This window comes from Pleurodeles waltl, chromosome 6, assembly GCF_031143425.1.
Source record: "Pleurodeles waltl isolate 20211129_DDA chromosome 6, aPleWal1.hap1.20221129, whole genome shotgun sequence".
Taxonomy (NCBI): Eukaryota; Metazoa; Chordata; class Amphibia; order Caudata; family Salamandridae; genus Pleurodeles; species Pleurodeles waltl.
In genome coordinates, this window is record NC_090445.1 from 1,272,461,101 (window position 1) to 1,272,482,163 (window position 21,063).

General features: G+C 43.8%; 1 protein-coding gene across 1 annotated transcript in view; it reads right to left on the bottom strand.

Moving 5' to 3' along the window:
• Nucleotides 1-21,063, bottom strand: part of SGPL1 (sphingosine-1-phosphate lyase 1) — a 434,641-nt gene that overhangs the window by 122,866 nt on the left and 290,712 nt on the right. Inside the window, exon 8 of the mRNA XM_069240571.1 lies at nt 338-446. Within this exon, the coding sequence (XP_069096672.1) occupies nt 338-446 (109 nt within the window). The remainder of the gene's footprint in view (nt 1-337; nt 447-21,063) is intronic.

Sequence of the window (21,063 nt, forward strand, 5' to 3'; positions counted from 1 at the left end):
AAATGTTCAGAAAAGTGTTTCGGTAGGCACTGTATATTAGTAAGGACCTTTTTAAGTGGCATTACATAGATACATATTTTGAATCAAAGGTTGCATGTTCTCCAAATCATCATTCATGCATAACAATCGCAACAGACTGATAATACGACTAATACATGTTTTACAATTTAGTATTCCAGAAAAAAATGTATTTCCTCGTCAAATGAACGATTATCTCCTTTCGCAAACAACTAGTGAGCTCAGAATAATTACATATTTAGAATAATGCTAATATGGTAAAAAGACAGTAACAACATTTCCATGGCGTAGCTTCAGGATCTCAAAGTATTAATTATACCTTAACATTGACTTGCATAGTCTTCTGGTCCAAAGGAATGTGCACCATCTTCATTCCGAAATAATGAGCTGCTTTGTCAAATGCTGCATGTGCACTGGTTGGAGCAATTCTGCAATGATGTAAAGAGCTACGTAAAACAACTGTTGTGAAACTTTAAGCACATTAGAAAATACAAGCAAGGATTTTAGCTTTTTGTGACCCAGCGGAGGTTAGCACAGATTTTATTCTTTTCTATTGAAAAATACTGAAATATGTTTTGAAAATTTCAGGAGTTATGTTTTTTGGGTAGCGACTTATGAAACAATCATTGGCAAAACCAATAGGCCTGGTCTATACGAGATCTATTGATGGCTTTATCAACATTTTTCTATGTTGAACAGCTGCACGGCTGACGAGCGGCATTGTTGAAATAAAAAGAAAAAAAGCTATGCTGTGACACAGACCGCGTTGATCAATGTGTTTAAATCACATTATTCCATGTGTTCTGCTGCAATTGTGCTAAATGTTTAATGTCTGGAACTTCTGTTAATGTCAGAGGACAACCATTTGACAGAATGCAAGAAGAAGCCAACTGTGTGTTAAGAAGCAGCAGTGATTCTGGAAGATTTTTTTTTGAGGGGGGGGGGGGTGAGGGGTGTAAGTGGAAGAGAGGCATAAAAAAGAGAAGAAACAAAACAAGGGAGAAGGCAGGGCCTCAAGAGGAGTAGAGGGATAGGGCAAGCGAAGTAAGTGATTAAACAAACATAAAAGGAGCAAGGTACAATAACGATAGGGGGACAAGTTATATCAGGGGAAGCATCAACAACAGAGGAAGAAGAAAAGAACAAGCAGTGGAAAGATAACAATAAAAACAATCACTACAAGGTCCATGCTACATCGAAGCCAGGACGCCGTAAACAATTAGAGTCACCAATGAAAGCCAAGGAAAAGGGCTGGCTTAAAGCTCCTTTAAAGTTAAAAGCCGATTGCAGTAGGTCTTAAGTAATTCACAACATCGTTGGTCTGTTTATAACCACACCCAACAGACAAATGTAGTAAATAAAAGATACAAAAATGTCATGGACCTGGTACAACCCAATGAAAGCCCCATAAGCAGCCTTTTCTGCAGATCTTTAGGTCGTCCTCTCCCACCCGGGCAATGCACACACGGAGAAAAGGTAAGGGTAATCCCCGTTTAATCATTATAGAGTTTGTATTGATCTAAGGACAAAAGACCAATGTTCTGCATATCCCACAAGCTGCACTCACATGCTTGATTCAAAACACAATTTGCACAATCCCCTCTCATTACCACAGTCACACCCCAGACGAAGCAAACACTCTAGCTTATCCAATCCGTTCAGTCGCATACCTGAGTCACTTACCAATTTCCACAATCTAGAATGACACATACTTCTAAAAAGCATTTCAAATGCCAGTGACCAGCATCAAAACATTTAATGATTGACTGTTAATAGTGCTCGTCAACAAAAACCTTTTCATGACCTTGATTAAACCATATAGCATTGCACTGTCAAAATTGCCAAGACTGTCACTGGTAATTAAAGCCATTTAAATTCAATGTTTACATGAGTCTTGCTTTTGTCTTTATCATGCTGCCACTGAATTTAGAGGACCAATCAACATAAGTCCCCTCCCTCCAGAGCTTTTGTACAAAGGTATAAGCTCCAGGACTGCTTGCATTCATTAAAAACGTCTCACAGGGATACAAACATAACCCTAGGGGAGGCTTAGAGCAACCTTTTTCCACACTTTCTGGGATGGGAGGTTGGTGCACCTCTGGCCGCCCTCATAAACACTCTCTGAAACTGTAGTTGGTGTCCTTTCGCACTTTTAGGCAATACAAGGAGAAATAATATGCAAATGGGGCTCTCCCTGGACCCAGCGGTGAATTTCCAATGAGAGGCTCTGCCACTTCACTGTAGTTTTTTTTTTCTATTTTATCATGCAGGAATGCGTCATAATTGTCCACTTTTTTTTCCTCTTCTTATTGGGCACACACATGTCTTTTATCCACTGGGGGCCCACGGTGCGTCTGCGTGCTCTCCTCGGGAGGCATGTGGAAGCCAGCTCCATTCTGCTTTCTCCCGCCCATGGTCAGCTCACTATTTTCCACTTAGCTCCTTACATTGGAAGGTTATCATGCCTTAAAGTATGTGTAACTTGTGCCCTTTTTAGATCAGCTTATATATATTTTTTTTTTACAAATTCTTTCCCCCCTTTTTCTTCTTTACACCCACGTAATTTAGTTTTCAATTAACTTATCTTTGTGTATTATCCATCACGTGATTTTCAACTCATGCCCTGAAGATGTGACAACATTATTGTGAAACATTTATTGGTCTTAGTTTTCTGTCATCCAATGAAACTGTTGCAATATAGCTTTATACGAGCATGCACATATTACAATTGTACATAATATTCTCAAATATTTCTTGCTTCAGAACTCAATTCAACTGATGGATGACATTTTGAAATTGAATTCTCGCAATCCATCACACATACATCTACAAACACTTCCCCGGGTTTTGGGCAAGCTGCCTTTATCCACTGACTTGTCCAGCTGTCATTTACATTCTGCTTCCCTTCACCACTGTCATTCAGTTGTGGGACAATACTTTGGGAATGTTTTTTTTCATGTTTTAATTATCCTTGTGTTTTTAAATTAAGTTTCAGTTTACAGTCAGAGAAACCCAACACCACATTTTGATTACGTTTTCATGTTATGTGCATAGCAACTAAAAATGGTTTCTGTACCTTTCCTAAGTTTATCTCCCTACAAGGAAGCACTAATACCGGTCTAGTGAACTTCCATGGAACAATTATTTAAACACAAATTGTAATCGTTATTGCATGCTTAAGCCTTTTTATGCTTTTTAAAGATCTTTTTATTGCAATTTATGGCTAGAATAACAATACAACAATCTTCATAGCACAGTGGGAGACAAAGGGGCAGAGGGTAACAGAGTAGGGAAGATGGGGGCATGAGAAGGAGGAGAAGGGGAGGATCTTGGGGGGGCAAGGTACATGAACATAGCTTGACAATGAATAATGCCCGTTTGACACAGTCTATCCACCACAAACCTGAAAATAATAATACAAGAAAAGAAATGTACAAAGCCATTAGGAGCAACATAGATCCACCAATGTGAAGTATGGCCACTCGACATAACTCACAGCCAAGATACTAGCAGCATTGCACACCTAGACCCGCAAAGGCAGGAGGCATGGTATGGCAGGGCAGAGGTTCACTGAAGACGTTGGGATAGCAATGGATGTATCCTCCTGAACAGAATTGTCACCAGGCTGTGAGTTTACTGATTCTGGTGAGGTGGTGTCCCTCTGGCGGAGACATGAGAGAAAAAGTTCCCAGATATCTGGGGCATGAGCAAGGCAGCATTAACTCCCAGAAGTTGGACAACTGCTCCTAACAGTACACCACGTCCCTCAGCCATGCCTAAATAGTGTGGCCGGTCTCTGAATCCAGTGCATGGCCACCCTGTGTTTGATCAGAAGAAGCAGCGTGGAAGTGAGTTGGAGGTTGCACACTGGGATTTCTCTGACATAGCCCACCATGGGGTGCAGGGGGGGGTAAACATCCCATGATCCTGCGGATTGTCAAGAACACTCCCTCTCAAAAAGTTGCCACTTAAAGGCAGTACCGTAAGAGATGAATGAAAGAAGCCTTGTGTATTGCACATCTAAGTCAGTGAGGGTAAGAGACTAGCCCCATTTTGAAAAGCTGCAAAAGGGTGTGATAGAGGTGATGGAGACATTTAAAATGTATAAAGCGCAACCTAGTTTGAGACAGCATCTGCAACTGACTGCAGTAGAATGACCATTGCTTATCTGTAGTGGGAAGGTCCGTGTCAGCTTCCCACGCCGCACACACCACCATTACTATGAGTGGTGCTGGAGTCTGCATAATGGTGTAAAGGCAAGTGATCAATTTTTGTGGTGAAGAAGTGGTGAGCATGTGCTCCAGGGAGCGGTGGCTCTGAGATGGTAGTAAAGTGTCTAGCATAGTGGGAGGCGGGGACGACAGACTCAAAAGGCGGAATGAATGAGTCCTCAGGGTACAGGCCTGAGTATGTTATGATGTTGCTGCTGCATGTCCACAATGTAGCACGCTTATCTTGTAGTGGTGGATTTCGGGGGTTATTACCCAGTGGGATGGAGGGAGCATAAAAGCAAGAAAATTTAGCTCTTTTCCTCAATCCCACCATGCTCAGCATACATTATTGACAGTGAAAATATCAGCCCCTGGAGCACTGGAAGGCACATAGAGTGCCGTGGTCAGTCGCCATGGGTCTGCCCGGTGTGTTTTTATGGCAACAAGGGTCTGGAATGGTGTCGGATATAGCCAGTAATGTAAATATTGAGATTGAGCGCATAAAGCATACAATGTCATGTCGGGCTCCCCCAAACTGCCCTGGGCAAATGTCAATGTAAGACGTTTCTATGACACTCGCGGTTGTTTACTGGCCCAGGTCAGGGTTACCATGGTGGTCCTCAGACGCTGAAAAAATTGAACTGTAGAGGGGTAGAGGGGCATGGCCAACAAGATGGAAAAGTGACTGTGCATGAGCTAAGCTCCAACCGGGCCTAACATGATACTGACGGAACCCTGCAACCCTTCACCCCATCTTCCCATATCTACACCATGGACAAACACCCCTGCAGCAGAACAACCTCTTGAAAGGCGATTCTGGAGTCCCCGAATTAATATAAGGCTGAGAGAAGTGCAGCGGGACGAGCGGTCTCCGCGTTCTATAACTGAGATGGCAGCTCAGAAGACCCTGCAGCCTCTATTTTCCTCGAAACTTTGTCTGCCTCCGTGGCCCAAAGCACAGACTGCCGCCCATGTGGGGAGGAGCGCAGAGCAGTTCGACAGATAGGAGTGCCCCGGAAAAGTATTTCCCTGGGAACTGGGGGAAAACTGTGGGACTGAAGGCATCAGGAAGCCGACACCTGGGAAGAAAAAGCAGAGGCAGCCAAATATGGCCAGGTCTGTGTGAGGCGCAGCAGCCCAGATTGAAGGGTCGTGCCCCAGGTCCTCCCTCTGGTGGCAGACAGTGTGGGTCCCAGCGATCTTTAAACAACTAGGGCCAGAGCTGCATGACACTGCGGGGGGCAGCGAAAGAGCCGACTAAACTGAGGACTGACTTGGAGTTGTATCAGCGCACAGACACCTATCGCAACCATGGTAAGTCATGGGCCCAGTGCGTGGATGAGCAAAGACTTGAGGCATCATAAGGCATGAGTGCAATGCCGAAAAAGTGCTCCCACTGCCTGACCCAAAGCATGCAGCTTGGGATACGTTTGAGCACACCCCCATCCCGTCTATACAATGCTATTGAGGGCCTAAGGCAGTGAGAGCTGCCCCTCCCCCCGCATGCTGAGCTGGAGACATAGCCAGACACTGGGTCGAGTGCCTAAACGTTGGAAAGGCCTTTGTTGAGGGGGAAGAAAGAAGGCCCAGAGTGGAGGGAGGCACGGTGTAACCGGGCCCAAGACTGTTCCCCACCTACCTGGGTGGCCCTGACCCCCCTAAGTGGTCCGGTAAGGTATATGACTGATGATTTATGAGTGAGCACCCTGACAATAGTGAGCTGGCTGCACTTTTTCAATGGAGTGACGACTTTTGACCGGAGCAGCGCCCAGTGGGGAGCGAGCAACTCGTGTGGGGAGACCTCTGCAGTGAGGGTGTTAAGTTTGGTTTTAACCCTGCTCTTGCTAAGAGAACTAGCAGCACTGGCTGAATTGAGGGAACTGATGTCATGTACTGGTGCAGTGCTCGATGTGAGGTTATCACCACTGAGCGAGAGACTAACAAGTGTGAGTCTCCACAGGCCCAAAACTGTTGCCAAGTGAGCAGTGGCATCCCCCTCTTTTTCCCCCTCACAGATGGTGAAAGATAAGGACCCGAAGCAGACCTGTCAGGGGAAGATAGAAAAATATAATAGGCAGGTGGATCCACCCACAGAGGAGGCCGAAAATGGCCACCCAGACAACAGCCTGCTTATGGCAGAAATCCAATGGTCCAGGTCGATAAAAAAAATAAAAATAAATGGGCGAGGTGGGCACAGACGTCTCCCTTCTAAGATAAGATCTCCGGAAGATTACAGACAGAATCTCGGCAACAGACGAAAGGATATCCGAGCTGGAGGATACAGCACACTGCAATGGAAAAGACCGGGCTGAAGTGAAAACACTTACCCAAAGACTTTTTATGGAGAGTGGATGATGCCGATACCAGGTGCCCCCCTTCCCAAAGGGTACTAGTTGCACGGTTTCTTAACTTTCACAACCGAGACCTGATTCTGAGGGTGGCGTGGCAGCTTGGGATCATATGACTCCTCCACCATTATGTTGTTCCCTGACTACTCTAGAGAAGTGCAAAAACAGAGAGTCCTTTGATGCAGCCATGGACAAGCTCAAGTCGATGCAACTTCAATATATGCTACTCTTTCCCGCCAAACTCAAAGTAATTTTATTAACAAAGCGCACTCCTTTGAAACCTCAGAGGTGTGGAAATGGATAGCAGAAAGACCGTCCCACCATCCCCTCGGCGAGCCCTCGCAGAGGCGATCGTGGGGAGCAGACCCAGGTGCAAGGCCAAAACTTTGGACTTTGAAACGTAAGTGCTGGAATGGATCACAACAAGACAGAACCAGATCGCAAGGGAAGATAGGTGGCAGGGACTCGCCGGTTGAACGTTCCTACGACTCGGACAATATAGCTGTGAGAAGGTACAATATGGGCATAAAGATCTGAAAAACTCACCTCATTTACTGTTTGAGGGAGAACGGGATGACACTATAAACATATACTGAATACTGGAACTAAACTATGTTATATAACTTGACTTTTAAAGAGTAGTCTTGTGTTTGAAGGGCCTCATAGGGTTCGATGATGATGCTCAGGCATCAGGAGAGTGAAAGAGGCCCAATGGTTGGCGTGGTGAGGAATCAGTGAAGTGTACGAGCTTCCTGTGGACGTCTTCTTTCCCATTTCCCCTCCCTTCTTCTATTTGTTCTGTCTGATTGATTGCATGAGCACAAAGGGTGTCTTAACCACTTGCTGAGGGAGAAAAAGGTGACTGAGTGCAGAGCATGAATAGTGAGTGGAGTGACTGACGGGTCAGAGGACCACATCTGTCCCTTGGGTCTATGGCCAGAGTGATGAGTGTGTATGAGAGCTGTTTTGTGATTTATTATAATTTGTTGGTATCTTTGCTAGTGGGGTAAGGGAGGTGTGGGCTACAGACAGCTAGGGCCTTGTCCTGTGATGCACTGGCTCATGTTTGACGAGTGCATGTATGCGTGCAGGAGGCGGGTGGGATTGTTTTGCTTGTGTTGTTGCTGATGTTGATTTTTTGCCTTACACAAGAAGCAGGTGGGACTATGGACTTCAGGCAATATTTTTTACAAGTCCTTGTGCCTGAGCAGCCGGGTTGCTTCGTGCTCACATGGAACGTCAATGGCTTAAACAATAAGATCAAGAGAGGGCTTGTTGCTTTATACATTAGGCACCACAAAGCAGATGTTGTTTTATTACAGAAGACCCCTTTGAGGGGGACCCTGTGTCGTTTCTTAGCCAGGGGGACATATACCACACTATCTCACACAGGCTCCACTTGATAAAGTAAAGTGAATACACCTGGACAGACACTCGTTGCTCCATATTGTTGGAGGTGACTTTAATGATGTCATGTCTATTGCGATGGATAGGTCTGGGCATCCCCCACATGCCACTAAAGAAACATCTCTGGCCCATTTTGCTGCGACACTGAGACTTACTGACCTGTGATATCATCGCCACCCGGCAATTAGGGACTTCTCCTACCACTCGGGAATGCATAGAGTGTTGTTGCCGTAAGATTATGTGTTCATCCGGACTGGTGAAGTAGGGGTGATTCAAAGATCGGAGTATTTAGCTAGAGGGCTGTCTGATCACACGCGCCCCCCCCCGCCCTCCCCCCTTTTCTGGATCACCCTAGGCCGGAACCCCTGGGATAACGGGCTGGGATGGAAACTAAACGCATGGAAACTACAGGATGAGACTATAGCACAGGAGCTCTGCATGGAATCTGAGCTCTATTTCTCAGACAATAAAGACTCAGTGGCATCAGCAGTGACCCTGTGGGAAGTGTATAAAACAGTGCTGCGAGACAGAGCCCAGGACATCATTGCCTTCAAGAAAAAGAAGGCAGTGAGAGAGGTTGAGGCTTTAGAATCTAAGCTGAAGAGGGTGGAATTGATAAATGCAGCTTCCCCAGAACCCCTTAATCTGAGAAATACAGAGGTCATGAAAGCTGAATATAAAGCGCTGATACATACTGAGGCACCTAGCCAAATTCTAGGCACCGCTTCTACGACACCGGGGAAACTACTGGCATAGCTGGGCCAACGAGAGATAGAGGCTAGGTGGGTATATCACAGAGAAGGAGCTGAGGGCAATATTTGTATGACAGATGGGGACACAGCGGGAGCATTTGCTACCTTCTACAAAACCCTGAATAATGTAAATACCCTGGAAGTGTCACTACCAACTCTGGCAGAAGACTAGGTTGCCCTCAAGGAGGAAATGTCTCTTGCTGAGGTGGAAGCAGCCATAGCCAAGCTGAATCTGGGTAAAACTCCGGGACCCCATGGTATCCCTGCGGAGTTTTTTTAGGAACAACTTGACAGAACTACCTCCTCACTCCTCAATATGTATCTGAGGGCCAGGGAAGATGGGGTACTTCTCTGGCTCTGCCCAAAGCCACAACAGTGTTTGTAAAATCGGACTATAGATGTGAACTGTACCGCCCCATCTCGCTGCAAAATACAGAAACTAAGATCCTGGCTACAGTACTGGCCACAAGACATGCCAGTGTTATAACCCTCCGTCATACACAGAGACCAGTCTGGCTTCATGCATGGACGATCAACTAGGTATAACCTACGCAGGCTCCACAACTGGTCAGTGGAGACTTAGGCACACCCTGATCCACATTTTTATTTAATTAGATGCAGAAAAGCATTTGATGTAGTTCATTTGCCTTTTATGATGCAGGACCTACGGAACTTTGGCTTTGCCCCCCCCAATTACTGAAATGGGTAGCGCTCCTATATCACGTCTCTATGGCTGCAGTGCACATGAATGGGGTTCTCTCCGCAGATTTTTCTATATGGAGGAAAACTAAGCAGGCATGCTGCCTGTTGTCCCTATTGTTTGCTCTACTATTAGAACCACTAGCGTGCTTAGTTCGAGCACACAAAGACATTCCAGTCTTCGATGCCCCCAGGTCACCGATCGATGAGGACAAGATTTCGTTTTATGCCGATGACATCCTCCTATACCTCACACGTCCACAACAGTTGATTCCAGACACTATAAATTGGCATAAATCTGTTCTTTTTCCTACTGGTGGCCATCTGGACCCCTTGGTACTCCCTGGGAGGGATTCCAGTATCTGGAAACATATGTGATACTGATTCCAGAGAGGGCTCTTGAGCGGTACCTTCTAAAAATACAGACAGGATTCCGAGCTGATGTGCAGCGTTTGAGGAAATTGCTGCAAACTATACTGGGAAAAGCAGCCATGTTCAAGATGGTTACACTCCCGAAATACCTATTATCTTCCCAGGAACACATTCTATAAAATCCCTGAAAAGCTCTTCACGAGGATGATGAAGAACTTCGGAAGTTGCTGTGGGATGACAATCATCCTAAGGTAGTACTCAAGACATTGCAACAGAACCAATATAACGGTGGTATTGTCCTCCAGGATGTTCAAGCTTCCTACTGGACGTGCCACCTCATCATTATCAACGAATGGAGTGATGGCAAAGGGGACCATCCCACTTATGCACTTGAACGGATCCACTTCCACGGGCGTCCCTTTCAACATTACCTTTAGGGGGGAAGGGGATAAGTCGATTTCTTCCCGCGACTCAGATATTGTTTGAGTCATGGATTAAACAAACAACTTCATCGGGGGGCCCATGGGGTCTCCTGGGAGACCCCATTATGGATGGAGTGCACTTGAAAGAACTGGGAAAACTCAGGCTTTAAAACCTGGGACTTAATTGGTATTTCCAAAGAGACCTCATTGAGAATGGAGACTTTATCTTATTTCAAGCTCTCCAGGGAGACTACAAACTCAATGACACACAACATTTCAGATTCTTACAACTCAGACATGCACAGAGGGCAGACGGTATAGATGTGGATCTTCCGGAATATGCACCTCTGGAAGGTAGGCTCCTGATGGGAGAACTGACGGAAAAAGCAGTTTTCTCAGTCTGTAAAGCAATCAATAATAATGCAACAGATAGCCTAAAAAAGCTGAGGGATAAATGGAACTCGGGGTATTGGATAATCTTGATTGAGAGGCAGATTTAATGCACCCAAAAGAAGTGGGGATCAAGTCTAGGTTGAAACTTATCCAACTTCAAAATCTGCACCGGGTCTACTTTGATCAATCACGGCTCCATAAAATCGGGAAGATGTCACTAAAGTGTTTGAGGTGTAGAGGGCCGAGAGGAGACTTCTTGTATACTCTGCGGACCTACATCATCATACACACATAATGGGAGAGAGTGATACACAAATAAGTAAGACTGTAGGAGCAACACTCCCGCGAACCTAAAAACGTCCTTTTGGGTATACCCAATGGTTTTGATATTCCAGAGCGAAGCTACATTTCTGTAATTTGGGACTAGTGGGGGGGGGCCTGAGCCACCAACTATGTCAGAATGGAGAAAGAGAATGGAGAAAGAGGATGGAACTCTATATGGCCACTGAGAAAATTACCTGTAACACTAGAGAGGGCCCACGTAAGTTCCATAGAATCTGGGGCGGGTGAATTGCATACCACCATCTTGAGGTTTCAGATGAGAAATCTGGGTTTCTACCCATACAGATCTGATGCTTGGTTAGCCAATATTCAATATAACGACCTACTGTCTCTCAAATCTGTATCTGTTTATTGTAATAATGTTAAAAAACGTAATGACTGTTGCCTAAACTGTTCTCACCTGCAAAGTTTACTTGTCTATCATGGGTACATGTCCGTGCCCTTTTGTATTTATTGCTTTTTAAAAAATCAAATACAAATATTTTACCAAAAAGAAAATGAACTGTAAGCGGAATAGGTATAGTTGGAAAGACTGACAAACTTGGGCAATACCACCACCATTTTTATTGCTGTTTGTCCTCGAGGGACGGGGGCAGTTTAGACCACACTGATATATTTTATCTTCCAACCATATGATTGTGTGGCCATAACTGGCTTGTCAGATTTCATCAGGGACCAAGCTGAGTCAGATGCATAAGAACCGCACCGGGTTCACCGCCCAGTTTAGGGAGTATTATGTGTTGAATGGTCGTGTGCTGGGAGAGAACACAAGGGTGGAATCATCATCCATTAGTTCCATGAAATACGAGGATGTCTACGGCGTGCGGAGCAAACTCGCCTGTGTCCTGTTGAGGTGGTCCCCCTACCCGAAGCATCAGGCCTGTGCATATCAGTACAAGTAAGAGGTCTCTCTTGTGGCATCCTCTTTGAAGTCTGACAACTTGTCCTAGTTGGCAGCCAGCAAGGCCATATAATTAGAGTGGAAGTTCTCTGCTTCCAGAGCAGGATCTCATGCTCCAGTTGCAAAAGACTCCTACAGATTGCATTTACCAACCCAGCTTGTTTTTGCAATGCACGCACCACGTTTAATGACTCTGAAGGCCTCCTACAATGTGGAGGGTGACTGCATGGAGGCCTTGCTATGGGTGAAATAATCCACTATCACCTTGCTGATCTACTCGCTAAATGCAGTTCAAGTGTGACTGGGGCATGATCCGAAAACATGCGGGTAGATGTGTCACTCTCACAGTCCATGTCTGGCTTTCACAAGAAACTAACCATAGTCGTTTCTGGACCATGCATTAAGGTCTGCAGTGAGACAAGTGCTCTCCAGTGTATCTGCATGTGTATGCCTCCATACATCCTGTACTCTGTAGGTAGTTATCCTGAATAAGCATGCTTAATATCAGTGCTGCATTAGGATGGTGACGTCTGGAGATTCCGGAACTATCATTCCAGACTTTCAGCGCCACATTAACTCACTGCCCCATATTATGGGCTCTGGGTCCAAGGCCAGCAATCTGTCTCCAGAACACAGAGAAGAATTCGGGGTCTTCTACATTTGGGCCATATAGAGCTGCCAGGATCACGAGCTGGCTGTGCAGTATGTCAGTAAGGATGACAAAGTGTCTAGGAAGGTATGCGTGGACCAAGCGGGCTTTTCTATCATTAAGCGCCTGAATGTTCCAAGTACTGCATGTGGTGGTGGTCATGTCGCCAAAGGGTGAGGAAATGTGAACAGGGCGTAAGTGCGCAATGTAGCAGGTGGATTATAAACGTGTTGGAATGAGGTGGCATAAGGACGACAGGAGCAGGGAAGGGAGAAAGAGCAATTGTAACCAACAAACTGGAGGAATAGCCCCTCTCTGTCCCCCTGCCACTCCAACCCAAAAACAAGGTTGAGAAGAAAAGTCTCACCCACCACCCCACTCTCAGTTTAAGAGTATGCTCAGGGAACATCCCTGGAAGTGGAGAATATCCGAACATACAACTCTTGCCAGGTGTGGCTGGAGAGGCCGAACAGGGAGATGTCCCCAGTGCTAGTACACAGCAGGCATATGATGTCTATTTCACATAGGAAGTGGTGCAGTGAATGTTGTAGAAACTGAACTGTAAGTCTACTTCTTCTACAAGGAGTGTGCGGGGAATGCCAGTAGTGGCTTGCAAGTTCTGCAGGAGGAGACCCAGACCCCCCACCTCCACCAGTGTGGCCAACTCAGCAGGCCACCAGTTATGATGCCATGGTTAGGTGGTGGCACTTTTTTTTATTTGACCTTGTACACCAATAAGTTTATGTGGTGGCATGTTTTCTTTTTTCCTCTTTCTTCCTGTGGTATATGATTACAATGAAAAAAACTGAAAAAATAACAATTGCACCAGCTTACCAAAGCTAGACTAACTGGCTCTGCCAAAGCTCTTTAAGTATGGGGTGTGATAGTGCAGCTATAAAACAACTCTACTGTTTCTATTAAACCTAGAATGGGTTTTAGGTCAACCCTTTCATCACTCACTATTTCTAACCACCCCTTGCAACCACTGGGTTGACACATTGTCAAGCACATCTTGACTCAATCAAGGGGAATTGCTCTTTCGCCTCAAATTGTTGGCTGAGTGGGTGTATTTTTGCACTTTGTTTTTTATTAACAAACGCTTTTTGTTTGGACTCGAGTACAGCCTGAATTTGATACGGTTCCTTGAGTGTGTTTCACTTTCCCATCAGCGTTCCTTTGTCAAACATAAAAACAACCTTGCTCCTAGCCAGGCCAGACCCAGCCTCTTCTTCAAAGCACAGGCTTATCTGTCCCTATATTGTCCTTTCCATTGAAATACACTAGAAGTGCTGGAGGTGTAGGATAACAAGGGACTTGTTAGCTCAATTATGGTACCACCTAGGTATGTTGAGTTTGGTGTCAAACAATGTTCTTTCTCTCCCCAAACATGATTCTGGTGTCAAGGGACAGAAGCCAAGTGGTCCAGTGTCTTCTGTGAGTTGTAGTCCTGCCTGCACCTTAGTTTCAGGTTGCTACATCCGTCCCCGGCCCTATGAAGTTTCCAAAGCTTTTCTGCACCTTTACCACTGACCAGGCTTGTAGGTTGCCAGTCCGGTAGCTGATCCCCACACTTGACGCTGCAACTGCAGAGCACATCATGCAGCCTACATATGCAATCCAACCCCAGCTGAGTTTTGCACCCCTTTGCCACCACCATCGTGTAAGAGGTAAAATCAGCACCAATGCGAGTCCCGGTCGGCACCACGGACAGCAATGACAACTCTGCACCCGGACATCAAGGGCCATGTAAAACTGTATTGACTGTCGTGAACTGGACCTGGGGACTGCACAACCTTAACCTTGCAAGTATTCTACTTAACTTGTTCTCTAAGTACTGTTTTGCAACCAGTGGTATTTCTCCATAGACTTTAATGCAACTCTTAAATGCCATTTTTGCTGTGATTCAATTTTGCTTCTAAAATTCATAACTCCGGTTATACTTATGCAGTTTGGTTTGTTTTGGTGTCTAAATTAATATAAAAATAAGCTCTATTTTTATAAATTGGTGTCAGATTTCTTTCAAGTCGTGTCAGTTACTTCTCATCCATGTTGTTGCTCTGAAATGCTTAACACGTGCTCCTCTAAGTTAGGCCTGATCACTCTTTGCCACCCTACCAGGACTAAGTTAAGGATCTACTAGCTTGACTCCAAGAACCATCTGTGGGGTATTGTGAGAGTATTACATGGTGAGAACTAACCCCCACACAACATAATACTCCACCTTCCTACAATTTTACATGAGAGCTATTTTCGGAGTTTGGCTCATCTGTGCTCTTAAAGCCAGAGCCCACTCTTGATTTTGCTCTGGTTGGGCTCCCTTTGTTAATTTGTGGGCTCGCCCAGCTTCGTAACAATACCTTAGGGGGTCCCACCACATCTGCCTTTCATGTTGGCCTTAATTTCTTGCCTTCATGAGCCCGCATGGAGCCGAACTGGTCACAGACCCACAAGCTCTGGATTTTGTATAAAGGGCTATTCTTCATGTGCAACAGAGGTTTTTTGCTCACATCTAACAGGCTGTCTAAATTTACTATCTCATGCACTCACATACTGCATTTATTTTTTACTTATCATTTTCCTATTGTTCCTCTCCTAAAACTGTTTAACCCATTTCCAGTGCTCTATGCGTAATGCACACTACTTACTGCTCCTGTGCCAGCACAGTGAAAGCATTGAGAGAGCGTAGCTTATACAATCTATATTAACATAAAATGTTTATGAACAAATGTATAATAATGCCGCATAGAAACTGTATTAATGTATTTTGCTAAAAACATGCACTTGAAATGTGCCCACGGCGAGTGACCGCCAATATATACGGGGACTAATGAAACTGACTAATAATGTTGAAATGATATGTAATGATATGATTTTACACTAATAATAATAAATATATGTAAGAGTTTTGCTAATAAATCATTAGGCCTTAGTTAGCATGAGTCGAGGCCTAGCTGCCTGACTCTCATATTAAATGTGTTTTTCTAACGTGCAGTGTGCTGACTTGCTGAAGGATATGAACTCTTGTTTTTCCTCTAAACTAGAAGCTGAATGTAACTGTAGTAGATCCGTTCTCATGAAATTCGACTTACTTATAGAAACATTTTAGTTGAATGCAACACTGTAGACCAGTCGTAGGTACAAGGTCACCTGAACCGGTACAGACAATGGAGCCACTGACCAAAGATGCGCAAAGGACCACAAGACTATGAAATCATAACGGACATTCCACCCGCTAAAGACGTCAATCATAGGGACCAATAAAATACGTGAGAGCTGTTATGGGGTGACAAATTCGATGAGCTAATATGAAGTTAATTGGTTAAAGATAGTGGGGTGCAACCCCTTTTCCAACCAGATTTTAGGGGAATGTACAACGAAAAGGGGATAAAAACCCTTGACACCAATAAGTAAATCAGAACTAGAGAACAGGAGGGATAGGAGAGAGTTAGGTGAGATGCTGATGCGATTTGCTGTGATCCAGAGACTTTGTCACTTTGCTTAGTGACTTGCTAACTTTTAGAACCATCCTTGCCCTTAGATTGCCCGTTTACACTTTACCGCCTTATGAGGGAAGTTCCCCCTTTTACTGGAGCTGAACTCTTGATGGCGAACCAACTGATGTCCTGAGGACGAAGACTGAACCTGAGTGCTGACCCAAACTGGAGGGTTACTATATGACAATGAAATTGTGATTGTCTGTTTGCTTTTCCTTTCTAGGTACCAACTGCTTCTTTTGACAGAGACCATAGTTAGATGTTTTCCAAATTGGTGTTACTAAATTGTTTTGCATGAAGCCCAACACGCCAATGCTAATTAGAGGTAAGTTGAGAAGGGTTCACTAAACTGACGCAAATAGACGAATGACCAAATCTATGCTTTGTGGAATAAAATGGTGATCATACTGTGTTAAAGATAACCTACGCTGACGCCGTGTTATATTCTAATGTTCATGATTCTTGCTTTGATGAAGTCTTATCAGAGCTGTCACATTGTGACTATGCTAATGTGTTTCTTGGTTTTGAGACCAAAAAACTTGCTAGTAGAATTGTAACCAATAGGGAATAAACTTCACAAAATCATATTAATCTGGTGTGGTTATTCATGACTGAAAGGTCATGGTGTTTTTTTGAGTTTCATTAAATGTCATTAACCAGGGTAAATTGCATTGTTTTAATAAATATTGATGACATTATTGACTGACGTGTTGATTAGCTATCTCGTCCTAAGATGTCTTCAATCAGGGTCAAAAGATTCATTGGCCTAAAACGAGTCCCAAAGTGAGTAAATTAGTCATAAAGGGACGTGTTAACAGTTCAAATAATAGTGAATACTGCTACATCCACTAACATAGGCAATACATTAGAGTCATAATGCATGTAATATATGCCTGCGTCTCTTGTGGGCTGTAACAGGCATGTACTGACAACATGTCACTACAATCATATGTCTCTGTGACTTGCATGTTGAGTTCCTTATCTGCGCTCAAAACACAACTGCAACCATAAATTGCCTCAATCTTTTTGTGCTTGGACTTCAATCTGAAGAACATCAAGGAGGATTCTGCAAATACCCTTAGAAAATGTTGTTTTGCCCCAAACACCTGCCAACATTTATCAAATGCACCACATTTTTAGCTTTCAATTATTGCACTGTTTGCTGCACCTTTCAGAGAGGGTCAGTATGTGTGCAGTTGGATCTTTTCTTTAATGAAGCCTCAAAGGGTAATGAACTTTTCATCCTATTATGAATGGCAGTTTTGGAGATATGTTAGAGGTCCATATTCTTAACATAAGGGCGATGGGCAAAGGTAGCAAGTCTCCAAAAGAAAATGTGCACAGAAGTGGAGCACTTGTTGGTCTGATTGTGACAAACCTTTCCCAAAAACATGCAGCCTTCCCCTGTGTTCCAACCAAAATTAAACTGATCTGTAATGGTATACTTTAAAAAAACGTTACGTACAGCTCAATAGCCAAAAATAAGATAGCAGTCAAACTGCCAGTGATTATGCCAACCTTTTTTATAAAAGAATAGGCACCAATCATTTTATTAGAACATATATTACATCATTGTGTCTGACAAAAAAAAATGTAGATTAAACTTGTCACAGAGAACAGGGCCATAATTTCCTTTTAGAGACAAACAACTATAGTCCTCTGCCAGAATATGTAGGCGGAATTAATGTCTTGAACTTGTAGCTTGCGCCCTGTTAAAGCAGAAAAACAACATAGAAAACAACACACTCCGACATAAGTGCACTCCTCGATTGCTGGCCTCATGGATAGTGCAATATCTACTCCCACTCTTCTTAAAGTTTGAGGTTAGAAAGTGTAACGAGGCTGAGGCTCTTTGTATGAGATCTGATGACAGAAATACAATTTTGGCTGTTTCTTCTTACATCTACGCAACTTGGAAACAAAGAGCAAAAGGACAGGAAAATTACATTGACAAATAGACAATGCCAGTGGCTGGGTTAATTGCTTGTATCTTCTCAGCCTAAGCTTGGCATCCACTAAAGTGTCAAAGGAACTGTGTAACTGTGCTCTTTACGTTTCCAGAATGTTTACCTTCTGTACACTTTTTTAACAAAAAACTTAGCACGGCTCTACCACGAAGTAGTTAGCACTTAAGCACTAGTCAAAGTTTATCGAATGACCGGGAGAAAAAGACCAGCTAGGATGCTGAGTTTGCCATGATATCTATGCCTTTAATGTTACAAATAGGTTGCTTTACATGTGTCCTATAGGTCCTTTTTAGGGTTGAGCCTGCGTTGCATGCGCTTGCCCAGGCGTATCACAGCGAGACGCTTTTGTATTTAGAAAAGGGCTCGGAGCCCTGTCAACTTCACGTCAGTGATTTTTATTGGTTCGTGGGCTTGCCTAATAAAATCTGCTTGCTTTCATTAGTCCAAGGCAAGCACACGTCATGCCTTTTCCGGTGGCTAGCCCTCCTCGAGCGCAGCGACCAAGTACAGAAAACATGTGAGGCTCGCTGTTTTCCATCGGGCTCGTGGACTTCTTTTTCTCTAATTTACGAGCGCGATCTCGCTTGGCAGAAGTCGAGCACTTTACATAGTTAATTTCACTTTTTCGGGTTGTGTACACAAATGCACTTTTGCCCGATAGGTGAAAAGTCGGGTTAGGAGTTTACAACGCGATCAGCTCTAACATGAGCAAACGCGAGACACGTTGCATTGTAAATGCTTGTTAAATATGTTGGCACTGTACCCGGGGCATATTATTAAGTGGATTCTGATTCTTAAAAGCACTTTTTGTTATGCCGTCTTCTCAATGTTAAGGTGAACTGATACCTTGAATTTTAGAATCTTTTGATGGACCTACCACTGGAGGGTGGGTAAATGCACCAGCTCTTTTAGCGCACTTTAAAAGCTTGTAGTACAGTGGATGTTGATGGGCGCATCACTGGGTGGGTAAAAGGCACTAGCAATTTATGTCCGGCGCACTTTAAAAGGTTAGTCAGATACACCTTTCCCTCATCTGATTTAGCCATAGTATTCACCGCAGTAATATTGGGATGTACTAGTTGTGATCTACTTGTTCGACTTGAGCTATTTCCTTGGATACAGCATACTTTTGCACTGTGGGTCACAGGGATATCCAATTAGTTAGCTTAAACACACTGGTATTTTAAAGGGGGATTCACCTTCTATTTATTTATTCATTTATCTAAAAACCAGGCACATACTTTTTTATCTTGGTAGCTGTTGAAGGGTCCATCCTTCAGGGGATAGTATATACATTTGCAGTGGCTTGTTAGCTCTACCTCTTGCCTCTCTCAAATTAGGTATAGTATTAGGTAGAGTATTTCCTTACATTTGTAGTATCAAAGTACAGGAAAAAATATTGATGTCTGTTCAGGCAACCTCCTGTTTGTTACACTCCACACATCTAGTACATTCAAGGGGAGTATACAAGACTGGAGCTCTATTGCAATCAATGACTTATTAAAATGTAAAGTCAGAAGCTGGTCAAATAGCTAAAAGGTATTTGTTTAATGACAGACGATTGCACTGCACTGTTTTTAAACTGAGATGATTATAAGATTCACATGTGAATCTTTACTATGATCATCATGTTTTAAATCGCATAATGTGCGATGAATTGTTATGGCCGGTTTGGCTGAAAACAATAAAGTTTAAAGTATAATAATAATGCTTGGCTTCTTTCAGGTCATTGCTGACATCTAGTCCCAAGCTCCATTCCGACAGAATGACTGTTTCACACTTAGGGGCAAATTTCCTAAAAGATAGTGCAATCCAGTGTAGCAACTAAAGCTGCTGTGCTGTGTTGCCCTAGGAGGAGAGAAAGGGGATTTGCATGGCCAGATGTGACTCTGCTGGTCTTTTCCACCGACTTAATGCACAAACACAATACCTAAAGCCATGCATGCACCTTGGAACCATAGTGCAAAGGTCTGTTTGTGTTGTCTAGCCTAGAATCTGTACTGGAGAGGTACCCTTCTAGTACAAAATACTATGCTGAGACAACTTTTAAACTTTTCACACCTTGAATGTGTGCTGTATAATCCAGCACACATACAGTGTATTAAATGTTAGCTGAAATTAATACTTTTCGCATTTAGCACCAGCCTCAAGGAGGCATTACTTTTTGGCTGAAAGCCCTGACTAACAGCTTTGGTAGCTAGGATTTGATTTTTAAAAACATGTTTACTAGTGTGAGAACGCCCATGTACCACATTTGGGGCACCCGCTTGATGCAAAACACTAATTGCATTACTTTAAAGGCAGCTTTCCAGTCTGAATAAAAAGGTTTTGCTGAAAAGTAAATACTTTTTCTAAACTTTGTGCAGGTTTGCATACATTTTCACTGGTGCAGAGTCAGGATAAGGCTGCCTCGTTGTCTTCAATTAGAAGTTGCTCATAATAATCCCTATTATTTCAATAATAATAATGAATATTCCAAGTCTTTATAGAATGCGCACAGGTCCTGTCTAAATGCCTGCACCTCAAATATACCGCACTCTGCTTCCTGGGCTTCAGAGGCCTTCCTTAGGGGTGTCTGCCATATATGTAAGGTAGTGCACAGGGCTGTGGCTCTCATGATGAGGGTACAGTCGAACTTGAGCAGTTTGCACTGCTCTGGCAGTCTGCAATAGCAGGCCGGCTATCAGTAGTTTGTTTGGGTTGCCCAGGGTGGTGCAAACTACGTGCTGTAGCCCTGGGGACCCCTTTACCACCTTTGCCTTGGGTACCCCAAGTACCATATACTAGGGACTTATAAGGGGATAAAGTACATGCCAATTCACATTCACTCATTTAGGGAAAGCACAATGGCACTGGGACCTGGTTAGCAGGTTCCAGGGCACTGTCGGAGTCGAAATGCCAGCATCTAGTAGCCCAAATGGGTGCAAAAAGTAGGGGGCATCTGCAAAAAAGCCCAGTTTTCTTGCACAAATCATGCAACAAACATCACGGTAGAGTATGATAGGCCTTTTTAAAATTCCCAAAAGTGTTTTAACTTAAATTATTTTGAAAGTATTTTTTAAAGGTGTGTTTTTTAAAAATATTAACA